The sequence below is a fragment of the Choloepus didactylus genome, chromosome 2, assembly GCF_015220235.1.
Source record: "Choloepus didactylus isolate mChoDid1 chromosome 2, mChoDid1.pri, whole genome shotgun sequence".
Taxonomy (NCBI): Eukaryota; Metazoa; Chordata; class Mammalia; order Pilosa; family Megalonychidae; genus Choloepus; species Choloepus didactylus.
This window is the reverse complement of record NC_051308.1, coordinates 183,498,314-183,517,765: the sequence shown is the minus strand read 5'-3', so window position 1 is coordinate 183,517,765 and position 19,452 is coordinate 183,498,314. Positions and strand designations below refer to the sequence as shown.

The window sequence follows — 19,452 nt, the reverse complement described above, 5'->3', positions numbered from 1 at the left end:
ATTTGAGGGACTAGTTTCCCATTCTTCCAGTGATGGCAAATAAATAGCCAGTAACACTCCAGAAGCATTATGAGAGAAGTTAATACATTACCTAAAATAATGCCTCAGGTTGTTATTTCTTAATTTTCTGGTTAAGAAGGAACGACCTCTAGAAAATAGAAAGAATTCTTCCATAACACTATTACCAAGAATGTAAAAGAAGTCCCAGAGTTCTACATCCAGAACTACATCTATATTCAGGTCTCCAGGTGAGATTCATACCTCTAACTCCCCATCGTAATATTCACAGATTCACCAATCCTATCTGCCTTCACACCATGAGGATTACATTCCTTATCCCAACCTTCAGAATACATCTTTTATGCCTTGACTTCTGATAACCATATACTTTCTTACATTCTCTTTCCTGACATCATTAGTTACCTTACCCCATTTCCTGAAACCTTCCACTATGCCTACTGGAACACACGGTCAGTCATCAGCAAAAATGCCTATTTATTCAACATCTCCTCTGAACATTACTTTCATCTTCTTGTTCTAGTTAAAACCCTTGCTATCTCCCTTGAGGCCTGGAAGTAGGATAGAAGAAACCTCCTTGTTCCTCATTACTGCTGCTTCCAGAACATTCTCTTCCTCTTCTATTATGTACAGCTTTGAATCTCATTTCATCAGACTATACCTCCTGCTAACACTCATCATTGCTGTCAGAGATACTAATCCCTAGGTGACTAGCCTTATATCCAAGCTTATAGCTTCTGCCCAAGGTCAATGTTTTCAATACAACTCTTGTCATAGTTCTTGGTGATTTTAATATCCATGTATTTGATCCTCCAAATATCTCGTATTGTTCCTCAGTTCCTAATCAACTCTTCCAATAATTAAGACTACCACCTACTTTACACACTCACCCTCACAGTCAAATCCTAGAACTCTCATTACCATTAACTGCATGCTCCCTCAAATATCAATTTTAATGATCCTCTCAAAAATTACCACTTCAACATTCCATCTCACTCCTTCTTGTAAATCAACTAACAATAGCAAATTTCAGCAAGCATATGGAGCAAGAGACATTTATTTACTGCTGGTAGGAGTGTAAACTGGTACATTTGCTTTGGAAAATATACTTTCTGACCCAGAAATTCCACTCCTAGGTGTATAATCTAATGAAACTCTTGTAGAGAGTGACATACAAGAATGTTCACAGCACCTTTATTTGTAATAGCTAAAAACTGCAAATACAAATTTCTTTGACAAGAGAATAAATATAAATATAAATATACTTTATATTTTCATATAATGGACTGCTGTAGTATTACAGAGTACAGCTATACATATCAACATGAACGCTTCTCACAAACATGATAAAGACAAAAAAAAATCAAGTCACAAAATTACACATAGCATGTATTCATAAAAAGGTAAAAACACACAGCAGTGAACAAAATATTGTGTAGGGATATATATAATATAGTAAAACTATAAAGAAAAGCAAGAAGACTTTTGCTTTTGATAATATTGAACTAGGTAATTCAAACCAACCTTGTCATTGAAGGCAACAAGAAAAAGCTGGGCCACATGTATTTTTTTAATCTTATGAAAGAAAAAATAAACTCATCTGTTACAATAAGAACTAACCATTACACTAACTCCTTATTTTGCAAACAGATAATAGGAAATAATTAAACATAGACCCTGCCATTTTAGGAGTTAATGAGAGAAAAACTTAGAAAATAACGTCAAACAGTAAACGTAGAAACAATAAAATAACAAAATTAGCATTTTTTCAATCCTCAGTGAAATAAGTGATTCAGGCAGGCATCATCAACACGTTATAACATTAAGTAAAAGGTTGTTTGAAAACCAAATATTTGTGTGGTTCCCAAATTTTCACTCTATAGGCATCTTGCTGATTGCAAAAGCAAAAACTTAACTTTATGTTTTTTATGAATGTGTTTTTAGGAACATATATCTTTATGTTCTTTAAGGCAGTCATCACCTTAACCAAAACTTAGCATTACAAGTAGCGAGACAACTTGAAAGTATATGCCTATTGATATGATGCAATACGAAGTACACAGTCTATCTACAGGGTACTCTAGCCAAAAATACTGAACCTAAATCCAATTTAGCCATCAGCTTTAACTTCTAATTTATGGTATATACAAAGGCTAGAGAAATAGTTCAGTAACACTCCAAGGAAACAATTAGGACAGATCAAGAATGTGGGACATCCAACAAGCCACATGGCTTCATCTTTTCAAAAAGTCTATGTCAGGGAAAAAGAAAGTGGGAGAAGTTTTCTAAACTAAAAAACACAAAAGATATATAACAATCAAATGTAATGCATGAAGCTTGATTGGATCACGGTTTGAAAAAACAGCTTAAAAAGACTTTTGAGACAATTGAGGAAATTTGAATACGGAATGTATATCAGATGACATTAACAAATGATTGTTAATTTCCTTAGGTGTGTTAATGCTACAATGAATATGCATTAGAATGTCCATTTTCTCAGGAAATACACACTGGAAAATTTAGGGATGGAGTCTCACATTTTCAATTTCCTTTCAACAATTAGAAAAAAGATTGATAAAGCAAACATGGTCAGATGATAACTGTTGAATCCAGGAGCTGGGTAACGGGATGTTCATTACATTATTCCTCCAACTTTTCTATATATTTAAAATTTTTCATAATAAAAATTCATAAAAGAAAAAACCTATTGTTAAAAGCATCAAACAGCTAGCAAAAAATTGAAAAATTTCTGGGTCAAAATCAAAGGAAAGAGAGGACTGTGAGAAAATGGCAGAGTAAGGGGCTCCAAGATTCAGTTCATCCACCAAACAACTATTAAACAGGCAGGAACCATCTGAAACAACTATTTGGAAACTCCAGAGGCCAGCAGAACACTTTATAGTATACAGTCAAAAGTGGGAGGAAGAAGCTGGTAAATTGTGGCAAAGAACAGAAAATTGTCTATCTATACAGGGTTGCCAGTACCCACCCTTACTCTTTCAGCAGGCCACTGCAGAGCACAGCCCCTCTCTGGCATGTCCGCCTAAAGAATTTGCCCTTCAGGTGAAAGCAGCCTGATACAATGAAAAGACTGTAAGAAATTATAGAAATGGACAGTCTGGGGCAAAGTCTTGCCTGCCTTAAACACCTGGGAAAGGGGAAAGGGAAGTCGTCTCCCTAGAAATAGAAGGAGCATTCAAACCTCTGTCAACAGAGGAACTCAAAAAACAATAACAATAACAAAAACAAACAAACAAAAAAACACTAACAAGCAAAAGCCAAGGACAATACACAGGTCCTGAAAAGACAGTGAGGAACTTGTACACTGTATTTGCCTTGGGCAGACCTTCCTAGCAGGAGTGCTGAAATTCAAGAAAATCTCTATTTTATCACTAGATGGTTACAAAATCAAGAAATAGACATCCCAGGGAATAAATCACAGAATTAACCTTCTAAAATTTTATAATGTGCAGTGTGCAATGAAATAGTACAAAACGAAGGAAAGGAAATAATGGCATATCAAAAGTAAGAGGACAAGAATTCAGCAAACACCAATGAAGAAGACAGAATGTGAACATACCAAAAAAGACTTTAAAAACATGATTCAAAAAATGCTCCAGGAGAAAAAGGAAAATACAGAGAAATATTAAAAGCGAAAATAGCCTAAGACAGCTATGGGACACCATCAAGCACACCAATATACACATTATGGAAGTCCCAGAAGGAGAAGAGAGAAAGGGGAAGAAAGAATATTCAAAGAAATAAAGACGGAATTTCCCAAACTTAGCATAAGATGTGAATATATACAGCCAAGAATTGCAGGGAACAGCAAACAGGATAAATATGAAGAAAAATACAGCCCATCATATATTGATCATACTACTGAATGCAAAAGACAAGGAGAGTGAGTCAAAGTGCAAAAAAAAGCAATGTATTATATACAAGGGAACCCTGATTAGATTGAGTGCAGATTTCCCATCAGAAACCATGGAGGCAAGAAGGCAAAGAAGGCACTTTAAACACTTAAAGTGCTGAAAGAAAACAAGTAACAACCAACAATTTTATATCTAGCAGGACTTTCTTTCAAAAATGAGGAAGAGATTAAGACATTCCTAGATAAACAAAAGGCTGAGAGGAGTTCATCACCACTAGACCTGCCCTACAAGCAATGCTAAAGGGAGTTCTTCAGACTGAAAGGAAAGGACACTAGACAGTGGTTCAAAGTGGCATAAAGAAATAATGACCTCCAGTAAAGGTAACCATTTGGGTAGTTAAAAATGCCAGTATTATTGCATTGTATTGTTGGGTAAGTATCTCCACATCTTATTTTCAAGAGGTGATAAAATGCAAATGAATAATAAATAATGACAAATCAATGGTTTAGGACATAAAATGTACAAAGATGTAAGTTGTTACAAGTAAAAAGAAGGTGGGGGATGGAGAGGTATAGAAAAGGTATATGTGTATGCTACTGACATCAAGTTGGTATCAAACCAAATATGGCTGTTACATATTTAGGATATTACATTTTAAACCCAAGTAATCACAAGGAAAATATATGAAAAACATATCCAGAGAAAAAAGAGAAGGCTTGCAATATAATACAACAAAAAGAAACAAATGCATATAAAAGTAGGCATTAACAGAAGAACTGAGGGCCAAAAAAGGTATGAGACTTACAAGGGCTAAATGGAAAAATGGCAGAAAAAGTCCTGCATTATCAGTAGTGACTTTAACTGTAAATGGATAAAAAAAAAAAAATCATGACCCAACTAATATGCCGTCTGCAAGAGACTCACCTTAAATTCAAAGTTACAAACGTTAAAAGTGAAAGGATGGAAAAAATTTACCATGCAATTAGTCACAAAAAGAGAGCAGGGGTAGCTATACTAACATAAAATAGACTTTAAGTCACAAACACTTAAAAGGAACAAAGAGAGTCATTATATACTTATAGAGGGGTCAATTCACGAAGAAGATGGAATGATTATAAATATATATGCAACTAAGAGCAGAGATCCAAAATATATGTAGCAAATACTGACGGAGTTGAAGGGAAAAACTAATGGTTTTATATTAATAGTAGGAGACTTTAATACAAAAACCACTCTCAATAATGGATAGAACATCTAGGCAGAAGCTCAATAAGGAAGTACAAGAATTGAATGAGACTCTAAATCAACCAAACTTAACAGACATATTTGGAACACTTCATCTAACAAAAACAGATTATACATTCTTCTCAAGTGCATATGGATCATTTTCCAGGAAAGACTATACATAAGGTCTCAAAACAATCTTCAAAAAATTAAAAAATATTGAAATCATTTAGTGTACCTTCTCCAATCACAACAAAATGAAGCCAGAAATCAATAACAGAGGGAGAAATAGAAAATTCACAAATATGTGGAAAATAAACAACATGCTCTTAAACAACCAATGGGATAAAGAGGAAATTAGGAAATATCTTGAGGTGGTGAAAACAAAAATACAACATTCCAAAACTTCTGGGATGCAGCAAAGGCAGCAATGAGAGGGAAAATTATAGCTCTAAACGCTTACATTACAAAAAGGACTTCAAAGCAGAGACCTAACCTAAAAATTGGAAGAACTAGAAAGAGTAGAGCAAACTAAACCCAAAGTGAGCAGAAGGAAGAAAATAACAAATATTACAGGAGAGATAAGTGAAACAGAAAAACAAAAAACAATACAGAGAATCAACAAATTCAAAAGATCTTTGAAAAGATCTTAGGTGCCAAACTTTTAATTAGACTGACCAAAAAAAGGGGGGGGGGTGTGTACAAATAATGAAATCAGAAATGAAAAGGGGGGCATTAATACCAACCCCACAGAAATAAAAATGACTGTAAGAATTTATTATGAACAATTCTATGTCGATAAATTAGGTAACTTAGAAAAATGGACAAATTCTTAGAAACAAGCAAACTACCTACTTTGTCTCAAGAAGAACAGAAGATCTCAACAAACCAAAACTAATAAAGGGACTGAATCAGTCATCAAAAACCTCCCTACAAAGAAAAGTCCAGGACCAGAAGGTTTATTGGGAGAATTTTACCAACATTCCAAGATGACTAAATTCCAATGCAGCTCAAATTTTTCAAAGAAGTTGAATAGGAGGGATTGCTCCCTAACTCATTCTACAAGGCCAGATAAAGATACCACAAGAAAATTACAGACCAATATCTCTTATGACTATAGATGCAAAAATTCTCAACAAAATACTAGCAAATTGAATCCAATAGCATATTAAAAGAGTTATACACCATGATCAAGTGGGATTTATCCCTGGTATACAAGGTTGGTTCAACATAAGAAAATCAATTAAGGTAACATTACATTAACGAATGAAAAAAAAAAAAAAACCAGCTGATTATCTCAATTGATCCAAGAGGACATTTGACAAAATATAGCACCATTTCTTGATTTAAAAAAGAAAAAATTAGAATACTAGGAATAGAAGGAAATTTCCTCAACATCATAAAGTGAATATATAAGAAGCCCACAGCTAATATCTTACTTAATGGTGAGAGACTGAAGGCTTTCCCTCTAAGATCAGGAAAAACAAGGATATCCACTGGCACCAGTGTTATGCAACATTGTACTGAAGAGCTAGCCAGAGAAATTAGGCAAGAAAAAGAAATAAAAGGCATCCAAACTGGAAAGGAAAGAGAAAACCTATATAAAGAAAGTCCTGAAAAATCCACACTAAAGCTCAGAATCAACGCACAAAAATCAGTATTGTCTATACACACAAGCACCAAACAATCAGAAGACATCAAGAAAAATATTCCATTCATAATAGAAACTACAGGAATCAAACATTTAGGAGTAAGTCGGAACAAGGATGTAAAAGACTTGTACACAGAAAACTACAAAACACTGCTAAAAGAAATCAAAGAAGACCTAAATAAATGGAAGGACATTCCATGTTCATGGACTGGAAGTCTAAATATCTTTAAGATAGCAATCCTATGCAAAGCAATTTATAGATTGTGTGCAATCTCAATCAAATTTCCAACAACCTTCTCTGCAGAAATGGAAAAGTCAATCATCAAATTTATATGGAAGGGTAACAGGCACTGAATAGCTAAAGCCATCTGGAAAAACAAGAATGAAGTTGGAAGACTCATACCTCCCAATATTAAAATTTGTTATAAAGCCACAGTAATCAAAACAGCACGGTACTGGCACAAGAACAGACAGACAGACTAATGAAATCAAATTGAGAGCTCAGAAATCAACCCTAACATTTATGGCCAACTGATTTTTGACAAGGGGACAAAGACAATGCAATTGGGAAAGAATAGTTTCTTCAACAGATGGTGCTGGGAAAACTGGATCTCAATTTGCAGAATAAATAAATAAATAAATAAATAAATAAATAAATAAATAGTAAGACCCCTACCCTACATCATTTACAAAAATCAACTCGAGATGGATCAAAGACCTCAATATAAGAGCCAGAACTATCAAACTCCTAGAAGAAAATGTAGGGAAGCATCTTCAGGACTTTGTTTTAAGCAATGATTTTATCAACTTTATTCTCAAAGCACAAAAACAAAAGAAAAATATAAATAAAAACTTTTGTGCCTCAAAGTACATTGCCGTGAAAGTAAAACAACAACCTACACAATGGGAGAAAATATTTGGAAATCACATATCCAATAAAGGTTTAATATCCAGAATACATAAAGAAATCCTTCAACTTAACAACAACCCAACTTAAATATGGACAAAAGACTTGAATTGACATCTCTGCAAAGAAGATATACAAATGGCCAGAAAGCACGTGAAAGGAAATGCCATAAAGGAAATGCAGATCAAAACTACAACGAGATATCATTTCATACCCATTAGAATGGCTGCTATTAAAAAACAGAAAATAAAAAGTGTTGGAGAGGATGTAGAAAAACAGGAACACTCAATCATTGCTGGTGGTAATATAAAATGGTGTAGCCACCATAGAAGACAGTGTGGTGGTTCCTCAGAAAGTACAGAATTACCATAGGACCCAGCAATCCCCCTACTAGGCATAAAACCAAAAGAACTGAAATTAGGGACTCAAACACAGTGGCAATTACCAAAAGATGGAAGCAACCCAACTGTCCATCAACTGATGAATGGATAAATTAAAATGTGGTATACACATACAAAGGAATACTCTTCAGCCATAAAAAGGAATGAAACCCTGATTCAACATGTTTGAATCATGAAGGCATCATGTTGAGTGAAAAGGACAAATATTGTATGATCTCACTGATATGAAATAACATGACTATTTCATATCAGTATGATTCAGATCATTGATATGAATAAGCACACTCATAGAGTCAGAACTTGGTGGTGACACGGAATGGGAATGTCCTAGTTTGCTAATGCTGCAGAATGCAAAACACCAGAGATGGATAAGCTTTTATAAAACGGGGGTTTATTTCACTACACAGTTACAGTCTTAAGGCCACAAAGCGTCCAAGACAACACATCAGCAACCGGGCACCTTCACCGGAGGATGGCCAATGGCGTCCGGAAAACCTCTGTTAGCTGGGAAGGCAGCCGGCGTCTGCTCCAAAGCTCCGGCCTCAAAACGGCTTTCTCCCAGGATGTTCCTCTCTAGCAAGCTTGCTCCTCTTCAAAACATCACTCCCAGCTGTACTCCATTAGTTTTCTCTCTCTGAGTCAGCTCATTTATATAGCTCCACTGATCAAGGCCCACCCCGAATGGGCGGGGCCACGCCTCCATGGGAACACCTCATCAAAATCATCTCCCACAGCTGGGTGGGGCACATTCCAAGCAAATCCAACCAGCACCAAAACGTCTGCCCCACACAAGACCACAAAGACAATGGCATTTGGGGGACACAATACATTCAAACCGGCACAGGAAGTTAGGCTTAAAATGTTCAAGGTTCCTATTTGGAACAGTAGAAATGTTTTGTTAATAGATGGTGGTTATGATAGGACAACATTGTGAACATAAGCAACAGTACTGAAATATTTATCTCAATGTGGTTATAAGGGGAAATGTTAAATTGTATATATGGTAAGAGAATAAATTTTTTTAAAAAAATTCATGGAACTACACTACATAAACATGTTAAACCATGGACTATAGTTAACAGTACAATTATAAAAACATTCTTTCCTGTATTGTAGCAAATGCTCCACACCAATACAAGGTATTAATAATAGGGTGGTATATGGGAATCTTGTATTTTATGCATCATTGTTCTGTAAACCCACAACTTCTCTAATAAAGAAAGAAAGAGAAGGGGGGGGAAGGGAAAAGTAAGAATCCAGTGAGCAAAGGAAGAAGCAAGGTTGTCAACTGAGAGTGAGGATGGGGAACAAATTAAACTAGGATTGAGACAATACTTGTCTTGTATTCCCAATCAACAAGCTTTTGAAAGGAAAAAAACCATAATCCCAGTCCTCACATTATATTAACCAATAATGCTGTAAATACAAAGTACAGTACCCAAAGAAGTGGGCACACAAGGAAACAATGCATCATAAGTGGAAAATGATGAAAAGGACAATGGGAACAGATATACAGATTAGAGATACTGAAATTACCAGAGAGGGCGATAACAACCACTTTCTACACCCCCAACACAACCCACAAAAAATCCAAGCTTAAAATCATTGACAGTGATTCCATTCCTAGGTATATACTTTAAAAAAAAATGGAAGAAGGAACTCGGGTATTTGTACACAGATGTTCATAGAAGCATTGTTCACAATAGCCAAAAGGTGTGAAAAAAACTAGTGTCCAGAGACAGATGAATGGATAAACAAAATATGTTATATACATACAATGGAATATTATTCCCCACTAAATGGAATGAAGCTATGATGTATGCTGCAACATGGATGAAACTTGAAGAAATCATATTAAGTGAAATAAGCCAGACACAAAAGGACAAATACTGTATGATCTCACTTATATTAAATAATAATATCCAAATTCATAAAGTCAGAAATTATAATACAGGTTACCAGTGGCAGGGGTGGGGGTGGGGAACAGGAGTTAATGCTAATTGATACACAGTTTCATTTGGGGTGAATGGAAAAGTTCTGGTGCTGATTGTAGCCCAGTACTGTAAGTATAACTATAGCCACTGAATTTTGCACTTAAAAAATAAGATAAATGGCAAGTGTTATGCTACATATATGTTACCACAATAAAAAAAAATCTAAAGTGGTCAAATAATGGCTGAGAATTTTAAAGAACTGAAGAAAAATGTTGGAGCACAGCTTTAAGAAATCCAACAAATACCAAGCAGAATATATGTAATAACATCCAAAACTAGACTCAATTAAGTGAAACCATAGAAAATCAATCCTAAAGAGACTATCATAAAGAAGCAAGGAAAAATAAAGACAGATTACCTTCAAAGAAGCAATAGTTAGATCACAGTTGACTTATCAAAAGCAACAATGGAAATAAGAAGACAGTGGGAATGATGTCCTCAATGGGCTGAAAGAAAAAAGAGTAGACCCAGAATTCTATATCTTAAAATAAATTAAAAAAGAACAAAGGTCAAATAAAGGCATCTTTTCAAATGAACAGAGAGAATTCACCGAGAGCAAGCCACTATTAAAGAATTTAAAAGGTATATTTCATAAAGAAGAAAAAGGATCTCAGAAAGAAAATTCAGGAAAGAGTGAAGAAGAAATAAAGTGGTGAAAACATGCATAAATCTAAATAATAATTGATTGTATATAACCATAACAATAATAATGCCTTGTGGAATTTAATGATATATAAAATTAAGAATCCAGGAAAAGAACATTTAAGTTGAGAGAGAAGTAAGTGAAATTAACCTGTCCTCAGATTGTTATATCATTCATTGTGAAAGTAAAGATATTGATTGGCATTACAGTGTATAATTTAAGGAAGCATACTGTGATTTCTAATATAACCATGTAGAAAACATAAATAGAATATATAGCTCACAACCAGGCAGATAAGAAAGAGTGGAATGGGGAAAAATGGAATGAGGAAAAAAATAATCAATCTGAAGGAAGAAAATAAATAAGTAAAAAATGAAATATAATGGGTGGGACAACAGAAAAAATAAAGTAAAATGTTCATACATTAAATTTAACTACACTAAATGTAAATGGGTTAAAACACTATCGAAAAGACAAAGATAAATTAAAAAATAAAAACAAAATCAAACTACATGCTGTTGATTAAAGACACATCTAAAACAAATGGTTATAAAACACTGAAAGTTAAAGGATGGAAAGGCCATACAATCTATGCATTAAGCAAAAGAAAGCTAGCATAGCTACACTAATATCATACAAAATAAACTTTAAAGCAAAAAAGTATTAGTTTATATTGATAGAAGGTTTAATTCACCAAAAATATAAAATAACTTAAATTTTAAATACTTCATATTATAGCCTCAAAAGAAATAAAATATAATCTGACAGGATAACAGGTAGAAAGTAACGAAACTACAATGGCAGTGGGAGATTATCATAAGCAGTAAGCAGATAAAAACTCAGTAAAGACAAAGAAGAATTAAACATGATTTAACAAATTTTAGATAACAGACATGTATAGAACACTACATATAAACAAACAACTGAAGAATATGTATTCTTTTCAAACTGAAATCTTACAAAGTAAGTTCTCTGAACATGCAATTAGGTCAAAAATAAGAAACAAAAAGATAATTAGAAAATTTCTCATTATGGAAATTAAAAAATAAAACTAAAACATCTTGTTAAATAGCCCAAGGACCTAAAAGGAAATCATAATGACTTTTATAAATATTTTGAAGTGATACTACATATAAACTGTGGTATTTAACTAAAACAATAATTAAAGGTAAATTTTTAGGTGTAAAATACATATTGAGGAAGAAAGGATGAAAACTAATGAGTGAGACAATCATCTAAAAAATTAGATTAAAAAAACCATTAATAAAGACTGAAAGAAAGTAGGAAGACAGGAAAAAAATAAAGCTAACCATTCAAAAATGAGAATCAATAGTATCCCCAGATTAGTTCTTTTTTTTTTTTTTTTTTTTTCAACAAATTGTTCTGTTGTCTTTTAATTGTACACAGAGCTCATCAATACAATCTGGCCCTGTCTGGTCACCGATCACCCTTACCTAAGATTTCTTGAGAAACTCGCAAAAGGGGCACCCAGGGCCATGGCAAAGGCATTTCATGTGTTTGAAAATGAGAAGAACCTTGAAACCATAACACATACCCATAAGCTAGTCTCAAAGCAGTTAAAACTCCCTATGAACCACAAAATGCACTTCCCTACACTAATTGTGATCTCTTAACCACAAACATAACATCTCTCAAGCCAGATCGGCTTTGGTCCTTAGGGTAAAAAGATGAGCACAGTTTTAAAGATGTAGCATGAGAAGAAGGAAACTGTAGGGAAAAGATGAAAAAAAAAAACAACACACAACATTTTTGTGTTTCTGCAGTTAACTTCTTAAGACTGTTCCCCCCCCCCCCCATGGACTGATATAGGATTACAATAACTCAATGACTGAGGAGCCCACATGCAGACTGTTTTTTTCTATAACAAGTTTACAGCAGTGTACAGCAGTTACAGACATTTATTTCATAATAAGAAGTACAATCATATTTATTAAACTTGAGGTGGATAGGGAAGAGGGAAGAAAGCACATCTCAGGAATGAGTTCTCAAACTAAAGCTCAGAAATGGTGTCCAAAAGAAATGAAGCAGACACCACTTTCCCAAATGGCGGAGCTTTTTATTTCCTAGGGATAAATGGGAGAAGGAGTGGCCTTCACAGCAGTGCTCCTTTTTAACTCCCGTTCCAGTCCCACTTTCTGTTTTCAATTTTAATCATAAGGCTTTCTGGGAACCAGGACTGATCACTATTGCCTATACGCTCTTATTGAGTTGAAAGTTACATAATTAAGCAAAGAAGAGGAATATTAGGAATAGCTGCTCACATCATGGGGCAGGAAGATGGGACCAGAAGGCTCAAAAAACCCATAGGAAAGAATCCCACTCCTGTTCTCAAATAATTTCTACGTAAGTTAATCGTTATATCTTAACTTTAAAATAAGGGTATAACTGTGATGGGAAACTTGTGTAAAATTAATACCTGGAAATTGGATAGAAGAACTTAAGAGATATGTTTTATCTTCCATCTCCCCCCTTACCTTCATTCAATCTTTTCCCTTTCAAGCTACAAGCAAAAGCTCCACCCCCATTAGAGGCATTGATTTATTCTATTAATTTGATTCTTTCTTTATTCTTTTGGGTTCTAAGATGTCCTTTTTTTCTCTCTTCCTTTTTGTTCAACAATTCTTTGCTTGATACTGAGGGTAAAGGGAAAGGGGGGGGGGAACACCAAATTAAAAACAAAAAGCTTGGAATGCAGGCTGCAGCGGACAAGGAGCATGTTCCTTCATAGTAACAACGTTACAACTATTAAATGATGTTTTAGTAACTGTTGCATTTTTCATTTCCATGGGCTTATTCTGCCTTTTTTTTGGCGATTCCAGGGAGTTTTGCTTGGATCTTTTCAACAACTGCCTTGGTCTGCTCCTGGGCGATGCCCACATAGTGATCAATCTGGGTCTTGTACTTCTCATAGACAACTGGAACGCTGAAAATGAGCAGTTCGGCGAGGATCAGAAGGGTGATTCCATTGAAAACCGCACCGACATAGGTCATCAGCCACATGAAGACAGCCAGCTTCAAGGAATCAACCAGATCTTCCACCAGAAAGAGGCGAATAATGAGTTTCAGGGCCCTGTTGATGTGTACCATAGCAGCATTCACGTAATTATGGAAAGCTTCTGAGGACAGAGTAATGTCTATATCCAAGTAGGCTTTGAATGGATGACCTTCATCTGACTTCTGTACAGCTTGGATGACAGACTTGTAGACCCTGAAGCTGATGGTGACAGAAAGAAGAGCCAGGATGAGGTAAGACACCACACTAATGACACTGAAGGCTGCCAGGGAAAGCAGCATGATCAGCGTTGTGCCAAAGACAAAACCAGTCTTCTTCACGTCTCGCCAGAAAATCAGATCATGCACCGCATAGGAGGACCCGCAGCTCTTCGCCCCCAGGGCGGGGCAGGCTCCTGGGCTCCCGCCGCTGCTAGGCGCCGAGGGCTCGGCCCCGGAGGACGACGAGGAGACCGACGGGGACTGAGTGGCCGCCGACAGCTCCGCCATGGCTGCACGAGCAAGGACGGGAAAGGGGTAAAGAGAGATGTGGGGCGGGAGAGAGGGAGGGGAAATAAAATTATCGGGCAGCGAGCTCTCCGAAGTCCCTTCACTCCTCCCGCTTCGAGGACAGACTCCCCCCAGATTAGTTCTTTAAAAAGAGATTTATCACATTCCTGATGAAACTGATTAAGAAAGATGAAAAAAGTTACAAAAATCCAGTCACAGAAAAAGTTTACATCTACTACAGATGTTACAGACATTTATAAGTTCATAAAGGGTATTAGGAACAATTTATACACCAAGAAATTGAAAAATTTTATGAAAACTACGAGAATAACATTTATCAAACCTAATGTGAAAAGAAACAGAGAACCTGAATAGTCTAATAGCCATTAAAAAAACTGAACCAATACTTCAAAAACTTTCAATAACAGAAACTGCAGACCCAGAAGGTTTCATCTATAGTTCTACAAATGTTCAAAGAAATAAGTAATTCCAATTTTAAACAAGTGCTTTCAGAGAATAGAAGGGAAAACTCTTTAGATCAATTTAGGTTATCCCAAACTTGGTATCAAAACTTGAAAAGAAGATTATGAGAAAGATATAGATCCTTTTTCTGAAAACAGATTCCAAATTCTAAACAAAATATTAGCAAAGCAAATCCATCATTATACAATCATGACAATGCAGAAACTGAAGGTTGATATGGAATTTTCATAATAAAATTGCAAAGGAAAAAGCTTCAGGCTAAATCATTAATTCAAAGATCACCTTGTTAAAAGCATTAAATGGCTAACAAAAAATTGAAAAATTTCTGGGTGAAAATGAAGGGAAAATAAGAATCCAGGAAGTAAAGTTGTTGATTGAGAATGGGAATGGGGAACAAGTTAAACTAGGATTGAGATAATCCTGGTCTGGTATTACCAATCAACAAATCTTCTCAAAAGGCAAAAGAACAAATCATAAACAAAAGGAGACTCCCCAATGGAAAATGGGAAAAAAATTTCAGTGCACTTCAACAAAGAAAATCCAACATACATATGAAAAAAGTGCTCACTGTCAAATCTTCAGGGAATAAAAGCTAAAATGAGATGCAAATATAAATGACCAGATTGACAAAAATTTAAATCTGACAATTCTAAGTGCTAAGGAACACGTAAAAGAATGGGAACTCTTATAGGTGGAAATAAAAATTGACATAAACCCTTTGGAAAACTTTGGGCAGATAAAAAGATTCAGCAAATTTCATTTCTAGGAATACACTGTAAATTAAAACATGCATACATACAGGATACACATAAAAGAACGTTTGTCAGATAGCTATTTATAAAATTCAAAGATCAGAAACTACTTGTGCAACTATCAATAGAATGGAAAAATTAATTGATCTATATTCACGCAATGGAACATTAGACAGCAAGGAAAACAAGATGAGTTTTAGCTACTTATATAACTGGTTGAATATTAAGAACATAATGTAAAAATAAACTATAGTGTTGAGGGATGCATATTTAGATGGTAAATCTATGAACCAAAGAAAGTAATTACCTCACTAGTCAGGACAGTGGGTACCTGGGGGTGGAAGGTAGCTGTGGTTGAAAAAGAACATGCTAAGGATTTCTGGAGTGCAGATAATTTTCTATTTTTTGTCCTGAGTGGTAATTTTAAACATGTTCACTTTATAATATTTTGTAAGCATGTGTATTATGTTTCACGTACTTTTTCAGATATACTATTTTTCATATCAGAAAAGTTTGAAAAAATGAAAAGCAAGGTCAACAAAATTGAGAATAACGGTCATTTTGAAGAAAGGGAGGAATGGATTCAAGAGGACAGATGGAAAGTTTCAAAGGTATTTGCAATGTCCCATTTGTTAGGCTGGGTGGTGGGTACACTGCTGTTTGTTCTATTATTATACTTTGGACATATACTTTATATATTCTTTTATATGATGACAATTTTACACAATAAAAATAATTATTAAAATTGTAAATTGAGTAGGCTTTAATCTAGAGTGATGGACTCTAAAGTCAGAGAGCCTCCACATGAAATTTGGGGCCACCAATTCACTAGGTATGATACCCACACAAAAAATATTTAGTAAATCTTTCCTGAAATAATGAAATATACCCTCATGAAAAAAACATAACAATCTTAAAAATGGTGTAAAACAAGCAAATTTGTATGTCTTCATTTCTTTCTCTACACTAAAGAAGCTTTAGTTGAAGTTAACTGGCAAAAGACTAGCCATATAGATCTATGGAATGGAAATGAGAGTCCAAAAATAAAACTTTACAACTATGGTCAATTGATTTTCAACAAGGTGCCGAGGCAACTGAATGGGGAAAAGGGTAGTATTTTCAACAAACAGTGTCAGGACAACTAGATATCAACCTGCAAAAGAATAAGGTTGGACCCCTACCTCGTTTAAAATGGATCAATGACTTAAATACATGGGCTAAAATCATAAAACTTTCAGAAGAAAACAAAGAAGTAAATCTTCATGACTCTGATATAACAAAGGATTTATAACTAAAGAAAGCATGAGCCAACAAACAAGAGATAAATTGACTTCCATCAAAATTTAAAACTTTTGTTTATCAAACGCCATTATCAAGAAAATGAAAAGAAAAACCTACACAATGGGAGAAAATATTTCAAATCATGTATCTGATAAGGGTCTAGTACCAGAATATATAAAGAACTCATAACTCAGTAACAAGACAAATAACCCAGGTTAAAAATGGCAACATGAGCAACACATACAAAAAAGATTATACTTCATCGTAATTAAAAATTTTGTGCATCAAAGGACATTATCAAGAAAGTGGAAAGGGAAAAAATATTTGTAAATGATATATCAGATGAAGGTTGAATGTCAAAAATGTATAAAGAACTCCTACAATTCAACAACAAAAAGAAAAACAACTCAATTTAAAAATAGGCAAAGAACCTGAATAGACATTTCTCCAAAGAAGATAAACCAATGATCAATAAGCACATGAAAAGATGCTCAATATCACTAACTGTTAGGAAAATGAAAATCAAAACCATAATTAGTTATCACTTTATACCTACCAGAATGGCTACTATTTAAAAAAAAAAAAAAATCTGAAAATAAGTGAAGTAAGTGCTGGAATGAATGTGGGGAAATAGAAACCTTAGTGTATTGTTGTTGGAAATGTAAAATGGTACAGGTGCTGTGGAAAGTTTGGTGCTTCCTCAAAAAACTAAACAATATAACTACCATATGACCTGGCAATCTCATTTTCTATGTATGTACCCAAAAAATTGAAAGCAGGGACTCGGACAGATATTTGTACAATAATATTCATAGCAGGATTATTCACAATAGTTAAAAGGTAGAACCAACCCAAAAGACTTTCAACAAATAAGGGGATAAGCAATATGTAGTATACATGTACAACAGAATATTCAGTCATAAAAAGGAATGAAGTTCTGATACATGCTACAATATGGATAAACCCCGAAGACATGTGCTAAGTGAAAAAAGTCAGACACAAAGGGACAGACATTGTATAATTCCAATTATATGAAATAACTAGACTATGCAAATTTATAGAGACAGAAAATAGAGTACAGAGTACTAGGAGCAGGGGGAGGGGAAATGGGAAGTTAGGACTTAATGAATGCAGGGTTTCTGTGGTGATTGGAAAGCTCTGGTAATGGATAGCAGTAAGGGTAAGCACAATATTGTGAATGTGATTGATCCCACTGAATTGTATGCTTGGGGGTGGCTGACATGGAAAAGTTTATGTTGTATTTATGTTTCCACAGTTAAAGAAAAAAAAAGACTAACAAGACAATTACCATTAAATACAATACATGATCCTGGGCTGGATCTAACAGTGGAGGAGAAAATACCCAAAAGGACATTATTGGGACGTAAGAAAACACTGACAAATAGACTGTAAGCTTTATATCAATGTTAAATTCTTGAACTTGAGAACTGTACCTAAGGTGGTTATATAAGCAAATATTTTTATTCTTAAAAAATATAAGTGGAAGTATTAAGTGTTCAAAGAGCATGTTCAAAGAGCATACAACCTATTCACAAATATCTAGAAAACAGATAAACAGACAGCTAGATGGACGAATGGATAGAGGCATGGATGGAATGATACAACAAATGTGGCAACATGTTAAAAGCTGGTGGCTCTGGGTATCTAGGTGGGTGGGTGGGGATACGTTGGAATTGACTGTATTGATTTTGTAGTCTTTTTGCAATTGTCCTGTAAATTTGAAAGTATTTAAAAACAGAAAGTTTAAAAAAAATGGCAAAGGATTTCAATAAACTTTTCTCCAAAGAAGATATACAAATGGCCATAAAAGCATATGTAAAAGATGCGCAACATCATCAGTGATATGGAAAATGTAAATCAAAACCACTTCACACCTAGTTGGGTAGCTATAAAAAAAAGACATATAATAACAAGTGTTGGTGAGGATGTGGAGAAACAGGAAACCTTATTCTTTGATGATAGGAATGTAAAATGCAACAGCCACAACGGAAAAGAGTTTAGCAGTTTCTCAATGTATTAATCATAGAAATGGTGTATAACCCAACAAATCCACTCCCAGTTATCTACTCAAGAGAAATGAAAATGTACAACCTCACAATGTTTGTACATGAACCTTCACAGCAGCATTATTCATAATAGCCAAAAACTGAAATGACCCAAATCACCAGTAAGTGATGAGAGGATAAAATGTGGTATTTTTATACAGTAGAATACTATTCAGAAATAAAAAGGATTGAAGTGCAGATCCATGCATGATGAATTTGAGATTTGTTAACAGGGATGAATCAAAAAAATTAAGTGAAAGAAGTCAGATTCAAAAAATCACACATGGCATAATTCTAACTATATGATTAGTTGCTGTCTAGGGCTAGTGATGGGGAAAATTTGGGAATGGCTCTTACTGGGCACAAGGATTCTTTTTGGGGTGATGGAAATGTTCTAAAATTAGATTGTAGTGATAGCTGCACAATTCTGTAAATATAGTGAAGACCACAAATTGTATGCTTAAAATGGGTGAATTTTATAGCATGTAAATATGTGATAAAGTTGTTTTTAAAGGAAGTTATCAAGTAGGGCAGCTTCCATGAAGACTACTGTATTTTTTGGAAACAAAATCATTTAAAACCTTTAAATCTTGATCTTGCTTACTGGCAGACTGCTTCCCCCACCCCATCCTCAC

The 19,452-nt window shown here is 34.6% G+C and overlaps 2 protein-coding genes across 8 annotated transcripts in view; both read right to left on the bottom strand.

The window, feature by feature from the left end:
• The window catches only part of DOCK7 (dedicator of cytokinesis 7), a 325,545-nt gene that overhangs the window by 69,505 nt on the left and 236,588 nt on the right, over positions 1–19,452 (bottom strand). The window lies entirely within an intron of this gene.
• On the bottom strand, positions 12,481–14,358 carry LOC119527225 (reticulon-3). Its single transcript, XM_037827050.1, has one exon. The coding sequence runs from the start codon at positions 14,233–14,235 to the stop codon at positions 13,525–13,527; it is 711 nt and encodes a 236-aa protein (XP_037682978.1). The 5' UTR covers positions 14,236–14,358; the 3' UTR covers positions 12,481–13,524.